General features: G+C 33.6%; 1 protein-coding gene across 4 annotated transcripts; it reads right to left on the reverse strand.

Moving 5' to 3' along the window:
- LOC123548589 (uncharacterized) lies at positions 1–24436 on the reverse strand. 4 transcript variants are annotated; one of them, XM_045335969.2, is made up of 9 exons: positions 24164–24436; positions 23139–23211; positions 22690–22770; positions 18275–18343; positions 16777–16797; positions 9652–9687; positions 8232–8458; positions 7323–7447; positions 1–3337 (listed from the first exon to the last, which is right to left on the reverse strand). In XM_045335969.2, exons 1-9 carry the CDS (start codon positions 24188–24190, stop codon positions 3256–3258), a joined length of 741 nt encoding a protein of 246 aa, XP_045191904.2. In that variant the 5' UTR covers positions 24191–24436; the 3' UTR covers positions 1–3255. The 4 variants fall into 4 exon arrangements, with proteins under 4 accessions (XP_045191904.2, XP_045191905.2, XP_045191907.2 ...); XM_045335970.2 differs by lacking the exon at positions 16777–16797 and having other exon boundaries at positions 24164–24430; XM_045335972.2 differs by lacking the exon at positions 18275–18343 and having other exon boundaries at positions 24164–24388.
- Between the last annotated feature and the right edge of the window lie 129 nt (positions 24437–24565).

A 24565-nucleotide genomic window follows, 5' to 3' on the forward strand; every position in this document is an offset into this window, starting at 1 on the left:
TCATCATTTTAGGTAGTTGTTTATTTACAATAATATTTCTTGGACCGAAATACATTTGTATAACAACGTAATATAATGCTGTAACAAAGAAATCATCTATGCAATTAAGCATATGAAAATAGGTTTATGTATATTTACATATAGACACTTATAATAGCACCAAAGAGAATGTGTATTGTTTTAACAAAATATATCATTATATAGCTGTTTGTTTTGTTGAGCTTTAAGTCAAGCCAACATATTAAGTCATATGGTAAGCAACTTCCCAGCTCTTGATACTGGATGATTACAACAAGTGCCCCTATGAGCATAATATTAAGCACAGGCAGGCACATGAGTAACGACTGACCTTCCAGAAGAAAGCTGGATAACTATCTCATGCAATAAGTTAACATCCCAGGCAGAGTTTTGAGCCCACATCGGTAAGCAGCAAATGATTCCATGTCTGACGCCTTAACCACTCTGCCCTCCACTCAGTAAAAATCTGGCTTAGCACAAATAAAAATATGTATACATCACTGCAGAAAATTTAAAAAGTAGTACATTGTATTGATAATATGGGAACCTTAATATTTTATGATTACACAAGTAAATAAACAAACATGTTATTATTTCAAGACATAATGTCTACCGTCATACAAATTCACATCTATTTCAAGGTTTAACGTAATTCTGTTTTTCTTGTCCAAATAACACAATAAACAAGAGCTTTATAAAAAACATTTTCTTATGCCCCTACAATATCCCAATAACTTACTGGAGACCTACTGACCCCTTAACTTGACCACAGACAATCATCCTATAAGTTTTGACAACAGTCGGAGTTACCATGCAAAAATCATTTTCAGTTACGAGGTCACTGTGACCGTCGCCATTACATCACTGGCCCCAAAACAAACAGGGCCATATCCAGACCAGAGGCAAATATCCCATGAAGTTGACAACTGTAGGCCAAATATATTGATGAGAAATAATTTTCAGTCCCACTGTGACCTTGACCTCTGGTCTACTGAACAAAGATTATCGTCCTTTTAAGAATTTTTGAGCAGAACCGTTTTCAGGCAAAGTCACTGTGATTGTCCTACTGTCCCCAAAAACAACAGGGGTTTCTACAAACCACAGGCAATGACTGTATATAGTCTGGTTACTGTAGGCCTAGGCATTATGTAAATATTGACTGGAATCCATATGGTCTACCAACTGACTAACAAACAGACCTATGAGCAAAACAATATACATGTACTCCACATCTTCTTCGAAGGGAAGCTCAATTTTCTCTGCCATTATATACATTTATGATTTATTCTAGAGTAAATCTGAAATGAGTTTAAGAATTATCCTTGAAAAAATCTGAAGGAAAAAATATTACACAATAGAACTTTCTCATATAATGCTGCTCTGCAATCTAGAATTTATGGCATGACAAATCATAAATTTAAAAGGTAGAATATAAGTGGAAGCCTCACTATGCTCCTAGACAAAAACTGTGTTTTGGTTTTTCAGTACAAAAATGTACTAGTTTTTTTCTACTGAAGTCAATAGTTTTACTGTGTAGAAAATGTATGCCACTACCAATCAATATTACAACTTATAAATGTAAAATCGCATATTATATGACTGTGTAACTGTTTTATGTAAAACTGAATACATGTATACAGAACAAAAAAACTAAAACACAAATTAAAAGATTGAAAAATACAACAAATGTATACTTGTAGATAGTTAAGTAAACTTCAAGGTTTCCTTGTTCAGTTGAAGACAACTAAGCAACCTTTTTAAAATAAATAATACAGAAGTACAATTTCTGCTTATACGAGCTCGACAAAAAATCAAGATATTGGTCCAGTTGCAGCAAAAGTTTCAGACTCTGTGTGTGTGTGTTCGGGTTTAACGTCTTTTTCAACAATTTTTCAGTCATATGAACGACGGTGTCTACCTGTAGCAGTGAGCACAATGCCCAACTTTATAGTGCTGCTTCACTGGAATATCACGCCACAGACACGTGACATGATACCCCACCCAGTCACATTATACTGACACTGGGTTGAAAGTCCAACTTCATGCCCTTCCATCCAACCAAAGCATATTTGTGCAGGGTGGATGACTGATTAGGATACATTTTTTTTATGTTTTGATTGTCTTTTAAGGTTAAAAAAATACATTCAATTTGCAACATTTTCTCAAGAATTTGTTGTACAGCATTATAAATGCTGATGATTTATACTTAGCGTACAATTATGTTCAATAGCACTTACACTCTAATTTCACTTTGAAATTATGTCCACTTTGAAATTATGTCCGCTGTTACACACCTATTTTCCATGTGAATGTATTTCTATTCCATCAGTAATGAATTTAATAAAACTTTATTTTAGGCTGTGATAAATGCAGACATAAACTGCTTCATAATTTTCACTCTCACATTTTTTATATCAGTTTTCCGCAGATTATAAATGTAGTCTCTTTCGAAAACATTTATTTTTGACTGCTGTAGACAGTATAATATCCTAGATGGTTTTATTTTTTCCTTAATTTTCCTGAATAATGACAGTAATGAATTCTACAGCTTCATGTCCTAAAACACCAAACCTCCTGTTCCACAAATTCTAAACTCCAAAAATGACGCTGCTATCCATGAAATCTTAAAATAAAGCTAGCTACCTAGTTTACAGTACAAATAAAATTATTACTTTATATTATTACATTGTATATTGCATTACATATTTTTACAGTAGTATTTTACCAAATACACCAGAATATTTTATAGGCAAGCTTGCTTTAAATTTTGGATCCCCAGTGAAATGGTCAGATTCAAATTCACACACACAAAAAAAAACTTATTTTTTTGTAAGTTTCCTGGCATCAGTTGATTTCACAAAATATACAAAAATATAGTTCCTCAATGCTTGATTTAAGCAATGTAACTCCCTTGATAACAGACTTGTTCCCTACAAACTATTAAAATAGTATGACAAGAAAAGTTTCAATAGTTTCCAAAGTACAAGCTAATTCCTGGTGAAAATCAGAGGTAAATTAAGCAAGGCACCAATTATCATGATAAAGGTAAAGCATGGTCCCTCTTCAACTGGCAGGTAGATGATGATAAAGGTAAATTTTGGCCCCTCTCCAACAGGCAGGAAGGTAAATTTTGGCCCCTCTTCAACAGGCAGGTAGATGAATCAATTTGAGTATTTTCTCTGTAAGCACCAGTAACTCCATACAGTCTCTTGCAAATGGTAGTAGTGGGTATACAGTTCAGATGAAAGTAGATCGGCTTGGTTGGACTATTTCACCTAGATTTGGCTCGGACTCTGAACGAGGGACTTGTTTCATCATACTGAAATCATAGTCAGTTGAAACATTAATTTCTGCAATAAAAAGATGTTTGAACACATATTTAAAAAAAAATCTATAACCCTAAATAGCTGATTGACCAAATTACACATCCTGCAAATTAATGTAGGACTACAGCTGCTTTTGAAAAAAGCGCATGTCTCCCACAACTGCCTAATCATCTAAATAGTAAGTCAGTCTTTATATACTGTTTACTCACTACAAATATACCTTTGAAGAGTAAATAGTCTGATTTTGGGTAATTCAAGGGCCATAATTCTGAAGTGCCTATGGTGAGTTGGCTAGTTTATGAACTTGGCTGAGGAGTTATAGTCAAAAACATTTGGTTCAAGTTTGGTGAAGATCAGATGAAAACTGTTCAACTTAAAGCACGGACAAGAGTAAAAAGGCAGATTTTCGTTAATTCAACAGTCATAATTTCGAAGTGCCTGGGCCAATTTGGCTAGTTATCGAACTTGGCAGAGGACTTATGGTCAAACACATTTTGTTCAAGTTTGGTAAGATTGGATTGAGAGTGCATGCACATAAGAACCCCAAAAGGACTCAATACTACTAGAGCGCATACGCATTCAACACACCAAAATGACTCCTATACTACTAATCATTAGTAGTATAGGGATCCTTTTGGCATGATGAATGCGCATAAAATCTGAGCATTTTTCGGTAATTCAATGGCCATAATTCTGAAGTGCCTGGGCCTATTTGGCTATTTATCGAACTTGGCCGAGGACTTATGGTCAAACACATTTTGTTCAAGTTTGGTGAAGATCAGATGCGAAATGTTCGACTTAAAGAGTGCGGACAAGCTTTGTGACAGACACACAGACAGGAGTAAATCAATATGTCTCCCATATCACTGTAATATGTAATACTATAGTATGTAAAGTATGTAATACTTTGACTTGACTTGACATCACACTGATGCCATTTAGGTAATATGGTGACTTTCAAGGTGGAGGAAGACCCCTTATGCCCCCAGGCATTATTTCATGCATGGGCAGTAACCTGGGCAGGACCATCAACCTTCTGTAAGTCAGCTGGATGGCTTCCTCACATGAAAAGATTTTCAGCCAAAACAAGGTTTCAAACCCAAAGGGGCAAGTGATTCGGAGTTTGCAACCTTAAGCTACTGAGGCCAATAAAGTATCTAATTTAAAAAGTATCGAGTCTATACCACAGAAGACTTCAAGTCATAATCTTTTCTTAAATTAAAAAACATTAATGTATTAATTCTAAACTCCAACCAGTTATTCCACTGAGAAAGTTCACAACAATTCAGAGATATGCAAATATGGAACAAAGTTTGGGGCTGAACAATTAAGTTAAAAACAATGGGTAGGACAGTTTATATACAGGCAGGTAATGATATAAACTAGAAAAAAAAATTCTGTTCAACATGCATTAAGAGACCACCCAAGGGAATGGCAAAAGGTGGTCCCCTAACACAGCAAGTTTCTTAATACAACACAGTAAGGTTCTTTATACACACAACAAGAGTGCCAGAATGTCACAATATACACCCGTCACAGCAAATTAGCAAATAGCACCTGTATTTGCAAATGGAATCTTAATTTTGTGGTTGTTTAGTAATTATTGTAATTTTTTTGTTTTTCTAAGTCCATAAAAACTCCTTATCAGGTAGAGATACCTTAAAATACACCTAAAATTTGAAAGTAACATTTATGTTGTACCACAGAAAAGCGGTCGTGGTTTTTTCCTATGATCAATTATAAAAAAGTTACAATATAGGTTATTTATAGTAACAACTAAGGGAAGTTAATCTTAAAAAAAACAAGAGGGTCATGATGACCCTGGATCCCTCACCTGAGTAATATGAGCTACATGTTTCAAATGTCAAACTGATGATTTTTAGAAAAAAATTTGAAAGATTTTCCAATGTACAATCAAGTAACCCCTGGGGTGGGGCCAATTTTACCCCGGGGGTCATGATTTGAATAAAGTTTGTAGAAGTCTACTAGGCAATATTACATATCAAATATCTAAGATCTAGGCCTTCTGGTTTATATTAAGCAAATTTATGAAGATTTCTCTATGTACAATCAAGTAACCCCTGGGCTGGGCCAATCTGACCCTGTGGGGTTCAAGATTTGAACAAATTTTGTACAGGTCCACTAGGCAATGCTACATGTCAGATATCTAAGCTCTAGGCCTTCTGGTTTATTTTTAGAAAATTTTGAAGATTTTTCTATGTACAATCAAGTAACCCCATGGGGTGGGGTCAATTTGACCCCAGGGGTCATGATTTGAACAAATTTTGTAGAAGTCTACTAGGCAATGCTACATATCAAATATCTATGATCTAGGCCTTCTGGTTTATTTTTAGAATTTTTTTTTATGTAAAATCAAGTGACCCCTGGGGCGGGGTCATGATTTGAACAATTTTAGTAGAGGTCCTCTAGGCAATGCTACACGTCAAATATCTAAGCTCTTGGGCTTCTGGTTTTTGAGAAGAAGATTTTTTAAGATTTTCCTATGTAAAATCAAGTGACCCCTGGGGCGGGGTCAATTTTGACCCGGGGGTCATGATTTGAATAAATTTTGTAGAGGTCCACTAGGCAATGCTACAAGTGAAATATCTAAGCTCTAGGCCTTTTGGTTTATTTTTAGAAAATTTTTGAAGATTTTCCTCTGTAAAATCAAGAACCCCTGGGGCGGGGTTAATTTTGACCCCGGGGTCATGATTTGAACAAAATTGGTAGAGGTCCACTAGGCAATGCTTCACACCAAATATCTAAGCTCTGGGGCTTCTGGTTTTTGAGAAGAAGATTTTTTAAGATTTTCCTATGTAAAATCAAGTGACCACTGGGGCGGGGTCATTTTTGACCCCGCCCGGGGTCATGATTTGAACAAACTTGGTAGAGGTCCACTAGGCAATGCTTCACACCAAATATCTAAGCTCTAGGGCTTCTGGTTTTTGAGAAGAAGATTTTTAAAGTTTTTCCTTTCGGTTGCCATGGCAACCAGAGTTCTGCATGGAATTCAATTCTTTGAACAATTTTGAAAGGGGGCCACCCAAGGATCATTCCTGTGAAGTTTGGTGTAATTCTGCCCAGTGGTTTTCAAGAAGAAGATTTTTTTACAAATTGTTGACGCACGATGGACATCAAGCGGACACTATGTCACTTCGTGACAGGTGAGATAAAAAAAATAATAAAAATATTAAGTCCACACAAAAATCCTTACCAGGAAGAGATAGGTCAAAATAAACCTCAACATTGGATGTGATATGAATGTTGTACTACAGAAAAGTGGTCTCGATTTTTCCGTACGACTAGTAATGAAAAAGTTACAATATAAGCTATTTATAGTAACAACAAAGGGAAGTAATTCTAAAGAAGGGCCCTGCGCATGACACACAGTCTCATGATGGTGTACAATTGTGCAAAGTAACATCAAAATCCCTCCATACATGAAGAAGATATGCTCCAGACAAACTCATTCTTGTATCTGACCTTTGATCTCCAAGTGTGACCTTGACCTTAGACCTAGGGACCTGGTTCTTGCGTGTGAACAAATGTGCCAAGTTTCATCAAAATCCCTCCATGCATGAAGAAGAAATGCTCCGGACAAAGTTTCCATTCTTGTATCCTTTGACTTCCAAGTGTGACCTTGACCTTAGACCTACGGATCTTGTTCTTGCGCATGACACTCCGTCTCATGATGGTGAACAATTGTGCCAAGTTACATCAAAATCCCTCCATGCATGAAGAAGATATGCTCCGGACATTCTTGAATTTGACCTTTGACCTCTTAGTGTGACCTTGACCTTAGACCTAGGGACCTGGTTCATGCGCATGACACTCCATCACATGATGGTGAACAATTGTGCCAAATTTCATCATGGGCCATACTTAACAGATACACACGCAGCTGCACGACCATAAAATATATTTTGATATTAGATCTACACTGAAACAAAAATATCCCCTATTTCTTGAATAAAATACCTCAGTTTTTTATCTTCTGTATGTAGGCTTTCTTTACTGACGGAATGCTGCGGTTTATTTGACTTGTGACTGTGCCTAGATGATGCACCTGGTGGAGGCATCAAGTCTCGATCTCGGTCTTTAAACTGGAATATAATAGAACACATATTGTTGCCCCTGACAACAAACTTTAAACAGGATGCTGTCTTGTATATTATAACACAGTCATTTGTTTGCATTAAAATCTAATATTTTTAAGAAACTGTAATTGTAGAAGCGCCAGAATTCATGGACTTTAAATTTTGAAGACAAAATTAATGGAGATTTTATATATTTCATTGGGATATAATTTCTAGTAATTTTATAGATTTATGCAACCACTAGATCCAAGAAAACCATTTTGTCCTCAATGAATATTAATGGTCACTCTGACACAGAATTAAATCAGTCAAACAAGCTATCTATTTTGTGCCTGATTCCCGCCTATATATTTCACAACTTTAATGCAAAAACATCAAATTAAAGATTATTACAATGAAGACAAAGTTTATGCTTCTTTCTGACCTTGTCAAATACAACTTCTTGTACGTTATCCCCTATATAAAGTTACAATTTTTTAAGTCTGACTGTACCATCATTAAGTTCCTGAATTTTTTTAGAGCTATCACTGAAAGTGATTAATACTCACACAATATCACTTTGTTAAACAAAGTCCAAGGGCATATAACTCAGCAATGAGCCGACTGAGCCTAAAACTATGGTACAGACATCTACACTTCATGGTTATCATGTATTCAATGTTTCACTGGGAAGTGTGGAAAAGATCTGAGCCACAAATTTTATGACCACATGTCCAGCTGTAAGAACTCTCCTCTTTTATGCTTAAATTTGTTTACAGGGTTACAATAAGCAAGTTATTGACAGACTTACTGATCCTTTCCTCCTATGTATTACTGGGGATGGTTCAGCACTGTTCCTAGGGGACGACTTTGGTGTTTTCTCGTTTATTACATCTTCAGATGATCCCCAGCCTGACCTCATTACCGTCTGTTTCATGGCACCAGTAGATGCTCGAATCAATGACTTTATTGCACTTTCACGATTACTTCGACGACTTCCAGAATTACGCATGAATCCATTATCACTCTTTTCATTACCTTTAAAATATTATAGAACTGTAAATGATAGATAATATAGCTAGTACATAATCATGTTACCATATAATGCTTGAGAGAGATTCTGATCATAAGGTACAATTTCATTTTCTTTTTAACTTTTTATGAACCTATGAAAAAAAAATTTAAAACAAGAGCACCGCCTTGCGGGTGCTGACGCTCATCTGATTTTTTTGTATAATAGAAATATTGTCCTACCCATGATTTTCTAAGTCTAAAAAGGGCCATCATTCTTGCAAAAAGCAGGATAGAGTTATGTTTCTTGATGTACAGTGTCAACTTATGATGGTGAAAAACTGTTGCAAGTTTTAAAGCAATAGCTTTGATAGTTTATGAGAAAAGTTGACTTAAACATAATACTCAACCAAGAAAATGATTTTCTAAGTCCAAAAGGGGCAATAATTATTGCAAAAAGCAGGATGGAGTTATGTCGCTTGCTGTACAGGGTCAGCTTATGATGGTGAACAAGTGTTGCAAGTTTCAAAGCAATAGCTTTGATAGTTTAAGAGAAAAGGTTGACCTAAACATAAAACTTAACCAAGAAATCTGATATTTTCTAAGTCCAAAAGGGGCCATAAATCTTGCAAAAAGCAGGATGGAGTAATGTTTCTTGCTGTACAGGGTCAGCTTATGATGGTGAACAAGAGTTGCAAGTTTTAAAGCAATAGCTTTGATAGTTTAGGATAAAAGCTGACTTAAACATAAAACTTAACCAAGAAAACTGATTTTCTAAGTCCAAAAGGGGCAATAAGTCTTGCAAAAAGCAAGATGGAGTTATGCTTCTTGATGTACAGGGTCTGCTTATGATGGTGAACAAGTATTCTAAGTTTCAAAGCAATAGCTTTGATAGTTTAGGAGAAAAGCTGACCTAAACATAAAACTTAACCAAGAAATCTGATATTTTCTATGTACAAAAGGGGCCATAAATCTTGCAAAAAGCAAGATGGAGTTATGTTTCTTGCTATACAGGGTCAGCTTTTGATGGTGAACAAGTATTCCAAGTTTCAAAGCAATAGCTTTGATAGTTTAGGAGAAAAGCTGACCTAAACATAAAACTTAACCAGGCAACGCTGACGCCGACGCCGACAACCGCTCAAGTGATGACAATAACTCATCATTTTTTTTCAAAAAATCAGATGAGCTAAAAATGAAAAATAGAAGTATCTGCGACTTACCTGATTTTGAGCTAAGCTTGCTTGAAACTAGTAATTCTGAAAACAGAATCAAGAAATATTGAAGCTATCATAATAGCAAGGTAACTCAGATCTTTAATTTCAAGGTGTTTTCAGAAATAATGTTGTATGTATATGACTGGATATAACCTCTGCAGAATCTTTAATCATTGGTACAGTACACCTTTTATCTATTTTCACCAATACATTTCAATAGTTACACAAGCAACTTTGCTGTTGGTTTTCAAAATGGAAAGTTAAACTTTGTCAATGCATGCTACCTACTACCAAAAACCCCAGGGGGAGAAATATATCTTGAAATGTGACATGTGATCAGTTCTAGTTATACTCCCTTCATATACTTGTGAACATCATTTCTGAAATACCGCTCCCTGTGATTTAAAACTTCAATAAAAACTAAAAAAGGTTTAAAATGCATGAATATAATATATAATATCTACAAGAAACTAGCATAATTCTTAAACTGTTCACCAAATGCACACGCTTATTTTATTCCAAACCATAAATAGAATACAAAAAAGATCTTATATACCAGATTTAAAATACCTTAAATCAATGCACATATCTAAATATTATTCAAAAACATAATATTTTAGCAACCAAACCAGAAAAAGTATTCATAATTAAGTCTTTTATCTTATAACATATTTTTTCATGCATATTACATAACACGATGCACAGTTTTACACACAATGTTTACACATGGGATAGGTAATTTAGTTTCAGCTCATATCTTCATATTATCTTTTTAAAGACAACAGTAAGAAGTTTTAAAGTAAGTTAAACCGAGAAAAGATCCCATTCTTCATCACCAAAGTTATACATTAAACAGTCCTGGTGTTATGGTTCCGAGATATGGGGATTCTACTACAGTACTACAGTATACACAGGGGATATGCATGCATGGAAGTTTAACTGAAGTCATAAGAAAAAAAATACATGTATGGCAATAGAAAAAATAAGGAAAACAAAAAAAGAAAAGAAGTTGTTTTCTTTCAAAACCTATAATACATTCACTCCTGGATGTTTTATTTATATGCTATTGTTAGAGAGTATACAATTCTTACTGGCTGACAATTAGTAAAAATTCAAAATGTTTACACAGAGTTCAAGTTTTAGTTTAAAACTGAGAATGGCTTTCAAGTATAAAACCAAGCATTTTTATGTCAACTAGCAAGAAACCAAAACTTTAAATGACCAGAAAAGCTAATTCTGTCCAGAAACCCAGAAACAAAGAAACTGACACTGGCTAGAAGCCAGTACTATGAAATGACAATAAAACAAACAAAAAAATGGGATAGAATTATGAAAAACATGTCAATTACACAATCTGAAAGTATTGTAATTATCTGGAGCAATGCATACAGTCATAATCTTCTCTATGCATGTGTCTACACAAAAAAAGTTTCTGAAAAAAAAAGGGATCACTTCAAAATAAAGATATACTTTTGGGTGTAGGAATAAGTATATTATACAGATGGTGCAACAATTAAAATTGTAATTCAACCTCTAGTTACAGCAATAATGCATATATTTAGTATAAATATTGATTTTATATAACACACCACTCTCAAACTTCACAAGAGCCACACACTGTGTGTAAGCACTGTATGTGGGCTTGACTTGTACACGGTGTGGATCTTACTGTACTTAAAACACAAGAAACATTCCTCTTTACTTAAACATGACCTTTCACCAGTACCCGCCTTAAAAAATGATAAGCCCAAAAAATGTTTAATAAGCTAACTTAATGCTAATTAAAATAAAATATGAAAGAGAAAAGAAGCTTCACTTTTTCAGTGATTGAGGCTAGTGTTATTATTTCTTTCTAGTCAAAAACAAAAGTTAAAATTATGGAATATGAAAACAAATAGAAACCAAGTCCATAATTCCAAAAATATCTTAATTTAGAAAAATGTTTTATCAACAACAAAAATAAAATAAATAAATAAACAAGTCCAGAATTCCAAAAATAATTTTCTTAATTTAGAAAAAGGAATTTATTAAGTGCTGACTTGTGAAGGTCTGAAATGCAAAGAGAGTGAGAGAACATGTATGAAAAGTGTAGAGAATAAAAGTGCAGTCACAAACATGCCACAAACAGAAGCCCTGTTTTCTACATAGATATTATCTAACCTGTTGACTGCATACATTACAAGTTATGTCTGACAGATAATACGAAATGCAAGCTCTTATAGTCTCATTAATAAACTCTTTTAAGTCAAAGCAGACTTTTATAAAATGTCAATACTGGTAATTTTCATTTCATGTAGCCTAAAAATGCATAATTTATATTATCATTTGTATAAAAAGTGTAATTGCATATGAAATAAAAAGATTACTAGCCTTACAATGAGAAAAAGCACTAAATGTTTTGATGAGTAATATTTCACTACACCTTTTTTGTTGAGGTTAACCTCACACAGACACAATTATGTCACATGGCGACTTTCCAGCTTTTCATGGTGATGAAATACTCTTGTGCCTTATAGGCATTTTTTCAAGTTTGAGCAGCAGCTGGGTAGAACTACTGACCTTCCATAAGCCAACTGGATGGCTTCCTCGCACACAAAAAGCATCAAGCTACGAAACCCAGATTCTGTCATGGGCAAGTTTTTCAAAGTCAGTAACCTTTACTACTTAGCAATGGAGGGCCCCCTAATACCATGGAAAAAATATGCCTCAGCAATTTTATTCTCATTGGTATTTGTATCGGAAAAACATCAAAATTTAAACAAGTAAAGCAGCTATACCAGAGATTTACCCTCATTATTGTAGGACTATTAAGGGTGACTGGTAAAATATTTTTACCTGACACATTAATTTCTCTATTAATTCTATCATGTTTTAAAAATACTGCATTATGTATTAATACAGTGGGTGGGATAGAACTGGATGAAGGTTAGGACTGGATTTTGTCTCAGACTGATTAAGTTTTTAAAATTTCTGAGGCCCTGATGATAAAAGTATCAATAAGAAATGTTGGTGTTACGGACTAACTCATTATCGGAAATAACATGTTTACAGATACTTGTTACAATTCATAATTGTTTTATAGTCCCGAAGTCTATAACAGAAATATAGTGATAGATAAATTTACAAAAACTTGCATTTCTAACCATCAGACATATAGGAATACATGAAAACACACTAAATATAAGATATTCCTATGCAATGATAACATTCCTTTAGTTTACCTATAATAAAACATGCTTCTCATGCAAATCACCTTTATTCTTAGAAGCAAAAAATCATACACCCAACATCATAGTCTATCTTCACCGATAAATTATGAATTAATGGCATTACAAACAAAACAAATGTTTCAAATCAAATGACAGGTCTGTAAATCAAAATTCAACAGAAAAAAAAATTAATAAAAACGAAGCAGCAATCAACAGGTCTGGTTCCCAGCAATTAGTGAGATCCCTATGTACTAGCCAAGCCTATACAGGGCTACAGTTGCAGCAGACGGTACTCACCATTTTACCCTATCCAGAGTGGTTTGACACACACGAAGGTGCAAGAAAAAACATACAAAAATATGTGTGCATTAAAATTTTTTTTACATAAATTTACAAAACTCAACATAGTACAAAATCACAAACTTGTGTCTTTTTTCTAACTGTTATTTACTAGTATAAAATATTAACATTTTCAAAAAGTGTCTAAAACGGTATTTCAAACTGGGATCCTGAAGCTCAAAAGGCAACAGTACAGAGCCCCTTATTTGTTGACAAACCACTTCAGTGGCTCAAACATTTCAGCCAGTTAAAAATAAAAACTCCATACAAGTAAAAGTTACAACAGCAACAAGACACAACCTTTGACCCCTTAGTGTTACCTCTGACATAAGGACCTTGGGTTTGAGCCCAGCACACAGTCTCATTATGGTTAACATCTATGTCAAATAAAAGACTGCTCTGTGCATGTCAAAGTAATGGTCCAGACAAGATCTGATATGACCTATGACTTCTAAGTTTTACTGTGACCTTTAAGATAGGAGCCTGGGGGGATGCCCATGACACTATATCTCATGGAGGTAAATATTCTTGCCAAATATAAACAAGAAAATTGGACAGATGCACTATTGCATCAACGCACTAACACATGCACTAATGCACATACAGTCAAGTTATCCACAAACTGGCTTGACAAAAACTGACAGAGAGAAAGTGTATTTGGTTAACAGTACACTTACGATTAAAATCATTAAAACTTAAAACCCTTCCTTCAGGTGAGCATGGCATTTACTGGAAGTTACCAGTGAAATAACTATGTTTGAGCCTTAAGTCTTCTTTTGCAAGCTACATATGACAGAACAATACTAAGTCAGTTCCTGCACATTCAGACCTGACAGTTAAACTGCTTCAAGGTCCGTAGTTAAAAAGCTGAATTTGGAGTATTATTTTGAAATTGACAAAAGGCAATGTTCCAGACTGGTCTCCAAACAAAGATTTATAAACTTGAACAGGGTGATTAAAACAAGCGAATGTATTGAAACAAAGGTGGAACACAAATAATATAACAAACTTTTATCTTCTGTAACTTTAATTGTCTATGTAACAGAAAATATAAATAACTTGCTATAAATACTAAGAAATATTCTGTTAGCAAAATAATAATGATTTACATTCTATGCATTTGTACAAAACAGAGGAAAAAAAAGCGATTTGTAAATGTCATACTCGATTTTCTAATTCACAAATAAAATCTGAATGCTCTTAGACATGTTACATTAAATTCTATTATTTTCATTATATTTTCATGTGCTCAAATAAAGTCTTTTTGTCATTTTAAAGGAAATTTGAAAACTAAACATACTTATAAAATGAACAATGTTTGTAAAGATAATATATGTTTAAACATATAAATAGGCCCTGAACATATAGACATACACATAGAAATATGCATACCATATTGAGTCTTATTTGCGCTCACTGGGGTATTACAATATTCAATATACCGGAACCACTTTGCGTGCAATCATAAATGATTAAGACTTAGTGTACATTTTTGTTATTAAACGCCTTTACAGATATTGAAATTTTAATTCAGGTCATAAAAAGAATCACCATAAGGCGCTTATTTTAGGGGAGCGCTAATAAGAATCAATACCGTAAAGGTCAAAAGGGCACTATAAATCAGCTACTAGAATATCATTCACTTACTAATGTCAACATACACACTGGTTCAGTTTTGTACGTAATAAATTTGTATCGAAAAGTAAAAGAATGTCTAGCGAAACACCAACATAGCATAATGCTATAGACACAGAAGACTTTCATCAAACGTTTGTACACTTTTTTAAAACTAATATTTTAGCATCTAATTTATACTGCCCTTATATATATATGAGAGCAAGTGTAAAACATTATGACTGCAGACACATATATTACACAAATTCCTGGAAACAAAAAGATACTATACGTAAATATTAATGAAAAAAAGCTGTTCATATTATGTGTATTATTTGCATTCAACATGCAGACACTGTTTTCTTTTTCTTTCATCTTGCACAAGTAATGTATGAAGAAAAACATGATTATATGAGTAGTTTCTTGAACTGTGCAATGCTAATTTAAAAATCTTCATTTTTCCTCATTAACATGACAACTACATGAAAATTGGTAACAACATAATGCTCAATGATGTTTTTCATCCAAGACTGCTTCAACGTCATATTTTAAGATATTTCAGCACGATCCAATTTTGAACTGTTTCACCCATTCCAGGGTGCTTTTAATTTGGCTTGTATCAAATACTTGCCTTTTAAATTTTGTCTCGTCTAAATTTGGTTCATTTTATTTTCACCTTTTACTAGGTGTTGTGTATCAGGACAATTATCAATCATGTCCAAAATAACCCAAACTACGGTAATGTATATCTATAAATTTCTGACACTTTCTATAGGGTGGACTTTTAGATGATGCTTCAATGCGTTAACAAAAACTTCAACCAAAACAAAAACTGCACATTATCATTGCTACAGTCAATAGCCACATCACAAGGAAGCTATAACACCATTAACCAAACACATTGCAATTCAGAGAAATGAAGAAACATCTCATGCTAGATCACTATGGCAACCCCATGCAATAAGCCTTCAAAACCACATTATAAATGGAAACAGTGCCGAAATGCAAATGTGGTTCTTACAAGAAGTGTTAAAATAAGACACAACTAGAAATGATTATCGAAGTAGTGAGTGTCATATGATTAAATGTCACTTTAGGTTCATATTATAATGGTATTGTGATTGAATATGAAATAGAGATGGACCTGCCTTAACAGTCACTTGTATTCAGCAGCCACTTGCCTAAAGCAGTTAGTTAGCTAAGTTCAAGGTTTTTTTTTTTATAATTCCACCTTGTCTTATTAAGCAGCCACTTGTCTAAAGCAGCCATAATATGTCATTTTATATGTTTAAATGTGAAATACATGTAAGAACCACATACATTTTCATTTCACCATGATACACGGTATTATATATGAAAAATATGAATACAGATGACAGAAAGTCATTTAACATGCTAAACCAAACAATCTCATTCAACAAACATTAACACAATTTGATTCTCTAAGTTAAATATCCTAAATCATAATAGTCTAAGTTATATGACTTTTATACATTTTCTATCAAACAATTGACTGGTTCAAGAATGAAGACACAAGGCAGGAATTGTTAACACATATATCAGGTAGCTGTCAGTGTATGTGCTGCTTTTCTGGTCCGAAATTGTTCAATGAAAGTTGATTGTATGATTCAATATTGTGTAACATTTTTGTGAATAAAGCCAAATTTTTGACAAAAGTCTTGCTTACAAAAATGACAGTTAGAACACTGCACACAAAGCATATGGAAAGTTAAAGTGTTATAAAAGCATATACAAAACGTAAAACTCCCTTAATAAATGATTTAGCTGATCCATCACAAGTGTTTTAAACTCTCCCCATCTCCTCCCCAAACTCCAACCCCATGCCAAAAATGTCGATCAGAAAAATAGCACATAATTATTTAGATGTGACAGTTTGCAGAAGTTATTTGAAAGCGATGGCAGCCAATCATTCTCCTGCTCGTTTATTGCATGTATAGGTTACTCTTACTTTTGTCTAGGGACATAACATCTGAAATAAAATTTGCTTCAACTGATTACAGAGCCAAATATTATTTGTCATAATAACACTGTAGATTAGGTAATATTCGAGATGCTTTCATTTTTGCTAAAATTCTTGACCTCAGTGACACGCAAATTTAATTCACTCGCCAAAAGCAAAGTCAAATGTGATGCACAAGTTCATAACGACACGAATAGGTTTTCTGGCTACAAAATTCCGAATTCTGAAAAGTATGGTGAAAATTACCAAAGCTACAATAATCTAAACAGTGGTGTAGTTGATGAGGCCACTCAAACTATCAGGACTAGTGTCAAACCCAATTCCATGTAAGCACTGATTTTTCCAAGAAAGCAACTAATGTGTTTTAAATAATTTTCAAACTTCGCTTCCAACTAATACTTCAAATATTTTATCACTTTTAAATCGATTCTTTTTTTTTTGATATCAATTAGTGGATATAATAGCTTGCATAAAAGGTTTGCATTAAAAGATTTTTCAGAATGATTATATTTTCAAGAGCATTTATCTGACACAGAACAGTAAAAGAACTAACAAAAATATTTTCTTCAACATTCTGGTGTCTACATTGTCTGATTAACTGTTTTATTGAGAAATGCTGAAAGAGTCATGAGTTCTTATACTAAATATCAACGTTATTTTTCAAATGTACTGGTTTTAAAAAATTAACAATGTATTTTCTTTAAAATAAATTTGTTCTGTTATCTCAGACAAAAAAAAATTATCATTTTTGGAAACCCTATTCTCAATATATTGAAGAAATCTACACAAATAGAATTTCATACCACATAGAATATGAAATATACACATGAAATTCATATCATAAAAGTCTGAAAAGGAAAGATTTAGGGAAGTATGAATGTAGTGTATGTATGGAATGTTTTTGATACAGATCTAAGTCATTCTCTAGCAGCTAAACACTGGTACTCTATACTGAGCAATAAAATCTATATTTTCTCCCTTAATCATGAACAGTTATCACAAACCCCATAGAACCTTTCCAGATTCCTTCTAAAAAGTATGCTATCTGATTATTGTAAATTCATTTTTAATTTCATAAGCTTGAAATTTTGAGCTTTTGATTGAAATGACATTTTTGTGAGGCCGTGAATTTATGGTTTCAAATTTACAGGTAATATAAATTTGGACTATACTGGTATACTGTTTGTGCGGACCAAAACAACCTGTTAATCCACGAATATACGTGTATTTGTAATAATGGTACCATAGTATTTACTTTGACAAGTCTAAGCACTGCTTTCATTAAAGATTTGTATCAAAATTCTTTAATTCTTGTATCACCTGATTTTCATACACACTTAGAGTTTTATTATATCTTTTTTATTTTCCTGACCAAAGGTTATAAAATATATCTTAGATCCTAATTTTGTTCAACTGAAAAAATCTTTCATATTCAACAGACTGTTGTAAAGTAAAAGGTTTCAATTTTTAGATAATTATAGAGTACCAGTTTTCTCGAGATAGTCTGACTTATCGAATGGGACACTCTTCGATCGATTCAGCACGAGGCTATCACCTACAATAAAACCATTACCCAAACATCACATTCAAGCATATACATGTAACATCAATATCAAAATCACATATAAAATAAAATAAAACCTGTATGTTTGGATGTCATTTACAAAAAATTATATTTCAAATCAAACAATCTTAAAACATTTATGAAGGTATAAATCTCGTATTTGTTAAAACAATTTTGTAAAAGTGACCTTGCTATTAATTTACAGACAAGAAATTCTGCAAATTCATTATCCTAGTAAATTTGCAGAAATTAAGTTTTGGTATTTGATATGGACAAACTATATCTTTTACAAATAAAGTAATATTTCAAATGGGTCATTCCATCAGACTCTTGTTTCAAGGACAATATTTAAAACAGTTGTTCTACCAGCATTCTGCAACATTTCAAAAGTTGTCTCAACTACCCCAGGGCAATAGTTTTACTGCTCCCCACCTACTATGAAATAACTACCTAGTACATATTATTCAGATTTCTATAAAAAGAGTAAAATACTCTTTGAACTACCAGTATATATGCAAATGACATCCAAACTACAGAAAACAAGAGGGTCATGATGACCCTGGATCGCTCACCATAGTAATATGAGCTACATGTTTCAAATATCAAACTGATGATTTTTAGAATTTTTTTGGAAGATTTTCTGATGTACAATCAAGTAACCCCTGGGGCAGGGCCAAGTTTACCCCCGGGGTCATGAATGGAACAAAGTTTGTAGAAATCTACTAGGCAATGTAACATATCAAATATCTAAGATCTAGGCCTTCTGGTTTATTTTTAGCAAATTTATGAAGATTTCCCTATATACAATCAAGTAACCCCTGGGGCTGGGTAAATTTGACCCTGGGGGGTCCAGATTTGAAATTTTTTTGTAGAAGTCTACTAGGCAATGCTACACGTCAAATATCTAAGATCTAGGCCTTCTGGTTTATTTTTAGAAATTTTTTGAAGATTTTCCTATGTAAAATCAAGTGACCCCATGGGGCGGGGTCAATTTGACCCCGGGGGTCATGATTTGAATTTTTTTTGTAGAAGTCTACTAGGCAATGCTACACGTCAAATATCTAAGATCTAGGCCTTTTGGTTTATTTTTAGAAATTTTTTGAAGATTTTCCTATGTAAAATCAAGTGACCCCTGGGACGGGGTCAATTTTGACCCCAGGGGTCATGATTTGAACAGATTTTGTAGAGGTCCACTAGGCAATGCTACACGTGAAATATCTAAGCTGTAGGCCTTCTGGTTTATTTTTAGAAAAATTTTGAAGATTTTCCTATGTAAAATCAAGTGACCCCTGGGCCGGGGTCAAAATCATGATTTGAACAGATTTTGTAGAGGTCCATTAGGCAATGCTACATGTCAAATATCTAAGCTGTAGGCCTTCTGGTTTATTTTTAGAAAAATTTGGAGATTTTTCTATGTACAATCAAGTAACCCCATTGGGCGGGGTCAATTTGACCCTGGAGGTCATGATTTGAACAAATTTTGTAGAAGTCTACTAGGCAATGCTACACGTTAAATATCTAAGACCTAGGCCTTCTGGTTTATTTTTAGAAAATTTTTGAAGATTTTCCTATGTAAAATCAAGTGACCTATGGGGCGGGGTCAATTTTGACCCAGGGAGTCATGATTTGAACAAATTTTGTAGAGGTCCACTAGGCAATGCTACACGTGAAATATCTAAGCTCTAGGCCTTCTGTTTATTTTTAGAAAATTTTTGAAGATTTTCCTATGTAAAATCAAGTGACCCCTGGGGCGGGGTCAATTTTGACCCCGGGGTCATGATTTGAACAACTTTAGTAGAGGTCCTCTAGGCAATGCTACATGTCAAATATCTAAGCTCTAGGGCTTCTGGTTTTTGAGAAGAAGATTTTTTAAGATTTTCCTATGTAAAATCAAGTGACCCTTAGGACGGGGTCAATTTTGACCCCGGGGTCATGATTTGAACAAAATTGGTAGAGGTCCACAAGGCAATGCTTCACACCAAATATCTAAGCTCTAGGGCTTCTGGTTTTTGAGAAGAAGATTTTTAAAGTTTTTCCTTTCTGTTGCCATGGCAACCAGAGTTCTGCATGGAATTCAACTCTTTGAACAATTTTTAAAGAAGACCATCCAAGGAACATCCCTGTGAAGTTTCATCAAAATTGGCCTGTTGGTTTAGGAGATGTTGTTTAAAGAAAGTGTGGACGGACGGCCGGACGACGGACGGTGAGTGATCACAATAGCTCACCCTGAGCACTTTGTGCTCTGGTGAGCTAAAAAAAAATACTCCAAAATCCAGGCAAATAATATATGATGCCCTATAACACTATAAAATGGAAATGTTTAAATTTGAGTCAGAAATGAAGAATGCATAACCTGATAATAATGTAAAACTATACTGAATAACGATAAAATAAATAAATCTTTGATATATAAGTAAACAAAATACAAAAAAAAAATCATAAAGAAGAAATGTGTCAATTTTACATAATCAGCAAGACATGAGCTCAAATCATAGAACTACTTCATGATTACATATAAAAATATGTAAAACTGAAGGGCACACTTGTGGCATTTTTCGTCAAATGTTCTGAGAATTATTTTTAGGCCATTTTTAATAGTTTTTTATTACTACTATAACGTTAGTCCAGCTTACCTCCCGATATACATCAAGTTATACAGAATTTTATAGCATGTCAAAAAAAGTTCAAAAATCAAGAATAAACGTCATGAACCGATATTTTTGTGTCTTTTTCTACACTTTTTACGCCTGCTGGATGTTTATAAACAAATACTGCTTGATTCAATTCAGGTAGTGGACCCCGAATGGCAATCAGCATTTTTCATTCAATTACATACTCTTTATATATGATATCTGCATTCTCCAGCTGTTATGAAAAAGCAATATTCTATTAAGGCCAAAGGTAACAGAAATAGCATAATGATCTCCTCTAATCTCATGTTCGATTTAAAATTAGTCATAAATCGAAGTTCCCGCTTTAGGTTAAATAAAAACATGTAAATCTGGAGGCACCCTGCTACAAACTTTATGGTAACACCTATCACAGTTTTTGCTCCGAAAAAATTCCACCCAATTAACATGTAAATATATATATATATCACAAATCTTTTTGTCATGAGCATAACAACCAATCATATTGCACTTTTAAACAGCAAGTATTGTTCAACAGGAAGAGTAAGGTGTATGTATAGCTATGGAAACAAGTGAGCATATTAACTACATAACACATATTTATTTAACTCTCTACTTTCATATTTTGTAGGTACTAACAAAATGTACCAGCCATCCCTTTTGCAATCCTTAATGTAAATAGTTTCACCTCAATGAATCGGCAGTTAGCAACACTTCTCTTAAATATTTCAACAATACCATACATGAAAAGTGTTAAGTTACCCTGATCCTACATTTTCCCCCAATTTCAACTTTTCAAATCAGAACAACAGGACTGACTAAAAAATCCCTCCCGGCCTTTTTTGATACCTTAGTAAAAACATCTCCCATATTTTTTTTCAGAACTGGTAAAACTTTCATGTAATATTTCTGCATTTTGTTGCAGTAGGAATAATTTTCATACAAAACACAGGACTTGTCCTATCTTTCAAAATAATGGGAGTATTTTTGTCTAGGTAAACAATATTTAGCACCAGTTTTAGTATCCCTTGGATCACAAGAGATAACAATATTCAAGATGGCCACCACAGTGACTGATAAAAATAGAAACAATAATTGAACAGTACAATGATGACCCTAACCAACAAACTTCCAACACTATGTCCATAGTAATCAAGTACTTCCAATGCTGAATTATTTAAGGAATGTTACAGTAATACAACTAAGTATTTTTAATAAATGAAAGAATAAAAATTTAAAAACGCTTAATGAATATCTATGAAAAGCAGCATTCATATGAATATGTATTGCTTAAAAGTGAACTTTTCCCCAATAAGTTGAAGTATCAGCTCTGAAAAAAGTTCATTTGCTAAGAAGCATTTTAAAATTTTCATAAATATGAGGAATTACGGTTATTGTCCTTCAATGAAACAGACGAGGTTTCAGTAGGTGATACTTCTTGAACACGAACAGACGCACGCAGAGAACCCGCACCAAATCCCCCAATCTGGTTACTAAAATTAGCGCTCTGAACATGTCTAAAGTCTGTAGGCGAACTTATAAGTTCACTTTTAACTTTCCTAAAATCAGATGGTGGGCTTATAGCAAGATTAGGTTTGTTTCTCAAAATAACATTTTTTGGGTCTCCGCTGCTTCGTAAATTTATACTTGTAGTAATAGGACCATCAGTGGTATCAGTCAGAGACGAGGATAGAGACTTTGACTTACGTTGGGCTCGGCTTGATGCAGAGTTGCTAAGATACTGTTTGGCTTTCTTCCCGCTGTAATCTCTAATGTTGGCATCAGCGTCTGTAAATATAAGTTTATATCCCTTGTAAGGCAGATTTCTTTTTCAGTCATTCATAGTTTACAAAGCTTTGTCAATAATATAATAGACTTTCGTTTCTAAAGACCCATTCACAACAGTATAACAGTATGTGTAACAAACATTTTAAAGAGCTTTACAACACAGAAGCTGATCCTGAGTTAACAGGGTTGAATGCCAGAGAGTGAGAGAGCAAATTTTATTGTGGTTTCATCAATCTGTTACATCAAGTCTCAGCACAGAAGTCAAGGATCAATCATTGAACATAATTAACATAGGTAGAGGAAACTTTCTCTATAGTCATTGTAGAATATAGGTTTGAACTAATACTTTGTAATGCAGATATACTTACAATAGGTTTTTGTAAGTAATTCGATAATCCCCTCATGACCTTGTATTGCAGCTAAATGTAGTGGTGTATACCCCTGAAAATATTAACATACTTTGAAACTGAGCATTATTCATTGAAATAACGGAATTAGATCATATTCAGTTAATTGCTCTAACCTCTTAGTGTTTCTAGTTCTTGTCAATTCTGCTTTAGATTAATTCTGTCAGCAACTTTCAAAAAAAGTCTGGACTAAATCTTAAAACAAGATAAAACAAGAGCTGTCCGTAAGACAGCGCGCTCAACTTTTCTCAGTGCTTGTCACTGAATTAGAGCTTTGCCAGTAAAAAAATTCCAAGTTAAAAAGGGGCATAATTTTGTCAAAATTCAATCAGAGTTATGGGAATTGTGTCTCCTGGTGTAGACTTTGATAGTAAATAACTATTTTGAGTTTCAAGTCAAAAGCTTTAATAGTAATAGAGATATTTGACTTAACAAAAATTTTAACCAAAAATTCTAAGTTAAAAAGGGGCATAATTCTGTCAAAATTCAAATCAGAGTTATGGAGATTGTTTCTCCTGGTGTAGACTTTGATGGTTAATAAGTATTTTAAGTTTCAAGTCAAAAGCTTTGATAGTAACAGAGATATTTGACTTTATCAAAAACTTTAACCAAAAATTCTACGTTAAAAAGGGGCATAATTCTGTCAAAATTCAATCAGAGTTATGGGGATTGTTTCTCCTGGTGTAGACTTTGATAGTAAGTAACTATTTTAAGTTTCAAGTCAATAGCTTTGATAGTAACAGAGATATTTGACTTTATCAAAAACTTTAACCAACGGCAACGGCAACACCGGGCGAGTGCAATAGCTCTACATTTTCATTATAAAATTTTAAAAAATCACCATGTCCTATTCTTTTTATTACCTTTTCATTCATCAAAGTCCACAAATGAGCAAAAGTTCAGAAAAATCCTTCTAACAGATTGAAGCTGTCAAACGTGACTTTGAATAATTTTCTAAAGAAAAGTAATTAATTGGAAATGCTTACCCCCTGCAAATAAGTCCATAACAGCATTCAACCAAAGCATCATATGAAATGAAGTACAGAAAACACACTGTAGCTTATTGAAAATGATAGTGAACAAAATGAAACACATAAATTACGACCTTGCCTGTTGAACAGACATAGGCTAAAAATTACATTACTTTAATTCAACACCACTCTCAAATCATCATGGTCCAAGATTTCAAATCAAATTGCGGACCAATCAAAAGAATGGTAACCTGCCATTTACTTTCAAAATTCAACCAATCCAATGCTAAAAAATCTGAGACTGGTCTCAAAACTAACATTTGAGACTGGTCTTAAGACTAACTTTTCTAACCTTTAACCCTGTATCTGATTGGTTGATTCTGAGTTTAACCTTGAAACAGACCAATGGCAAAGTTT

This window comes from Mercenaria mercenaria, chromosome 6 (assembly GCF_021730395.1).
Source record: "Mercenaria mercenaria strain notata chromosome 6, MADL_Memer_1, whole genome shotgun sequence".
In the NCBI taxonomy this organism is placed as follows: Eukaryota; Metazoa; Mollusca; class Bivalvia; order Venerida; family Veneridae; genus Mercenaria; species Mercenaria mercenaria.

What these genes read in the sequence shown, in the direction of transcription:
- LOC123548589 (XM_045335969.2), bottom strand. Translation starts at nt 24,190, where the DNA reads ATGCTGTTATGGACTTATTTGCAGGGG. An exon ending in ATTACTTACAAAAACCTATT is followed by an intron (nt 22,771 to 23,138) that starts GTAAGTATATCT and finishes TTATATTTACAG; the next exon opens with ACGCTGATGCCAACATTAGA. An exon ending in AGACTATCTCGAGAAAACTG is followed by an intron (nt 16,798 to 18,274) that starts GTACTCTATAAT and finishes ATTTTATTTCAG; the next exon opens with ATGTTATGTCCCTAGACAAA.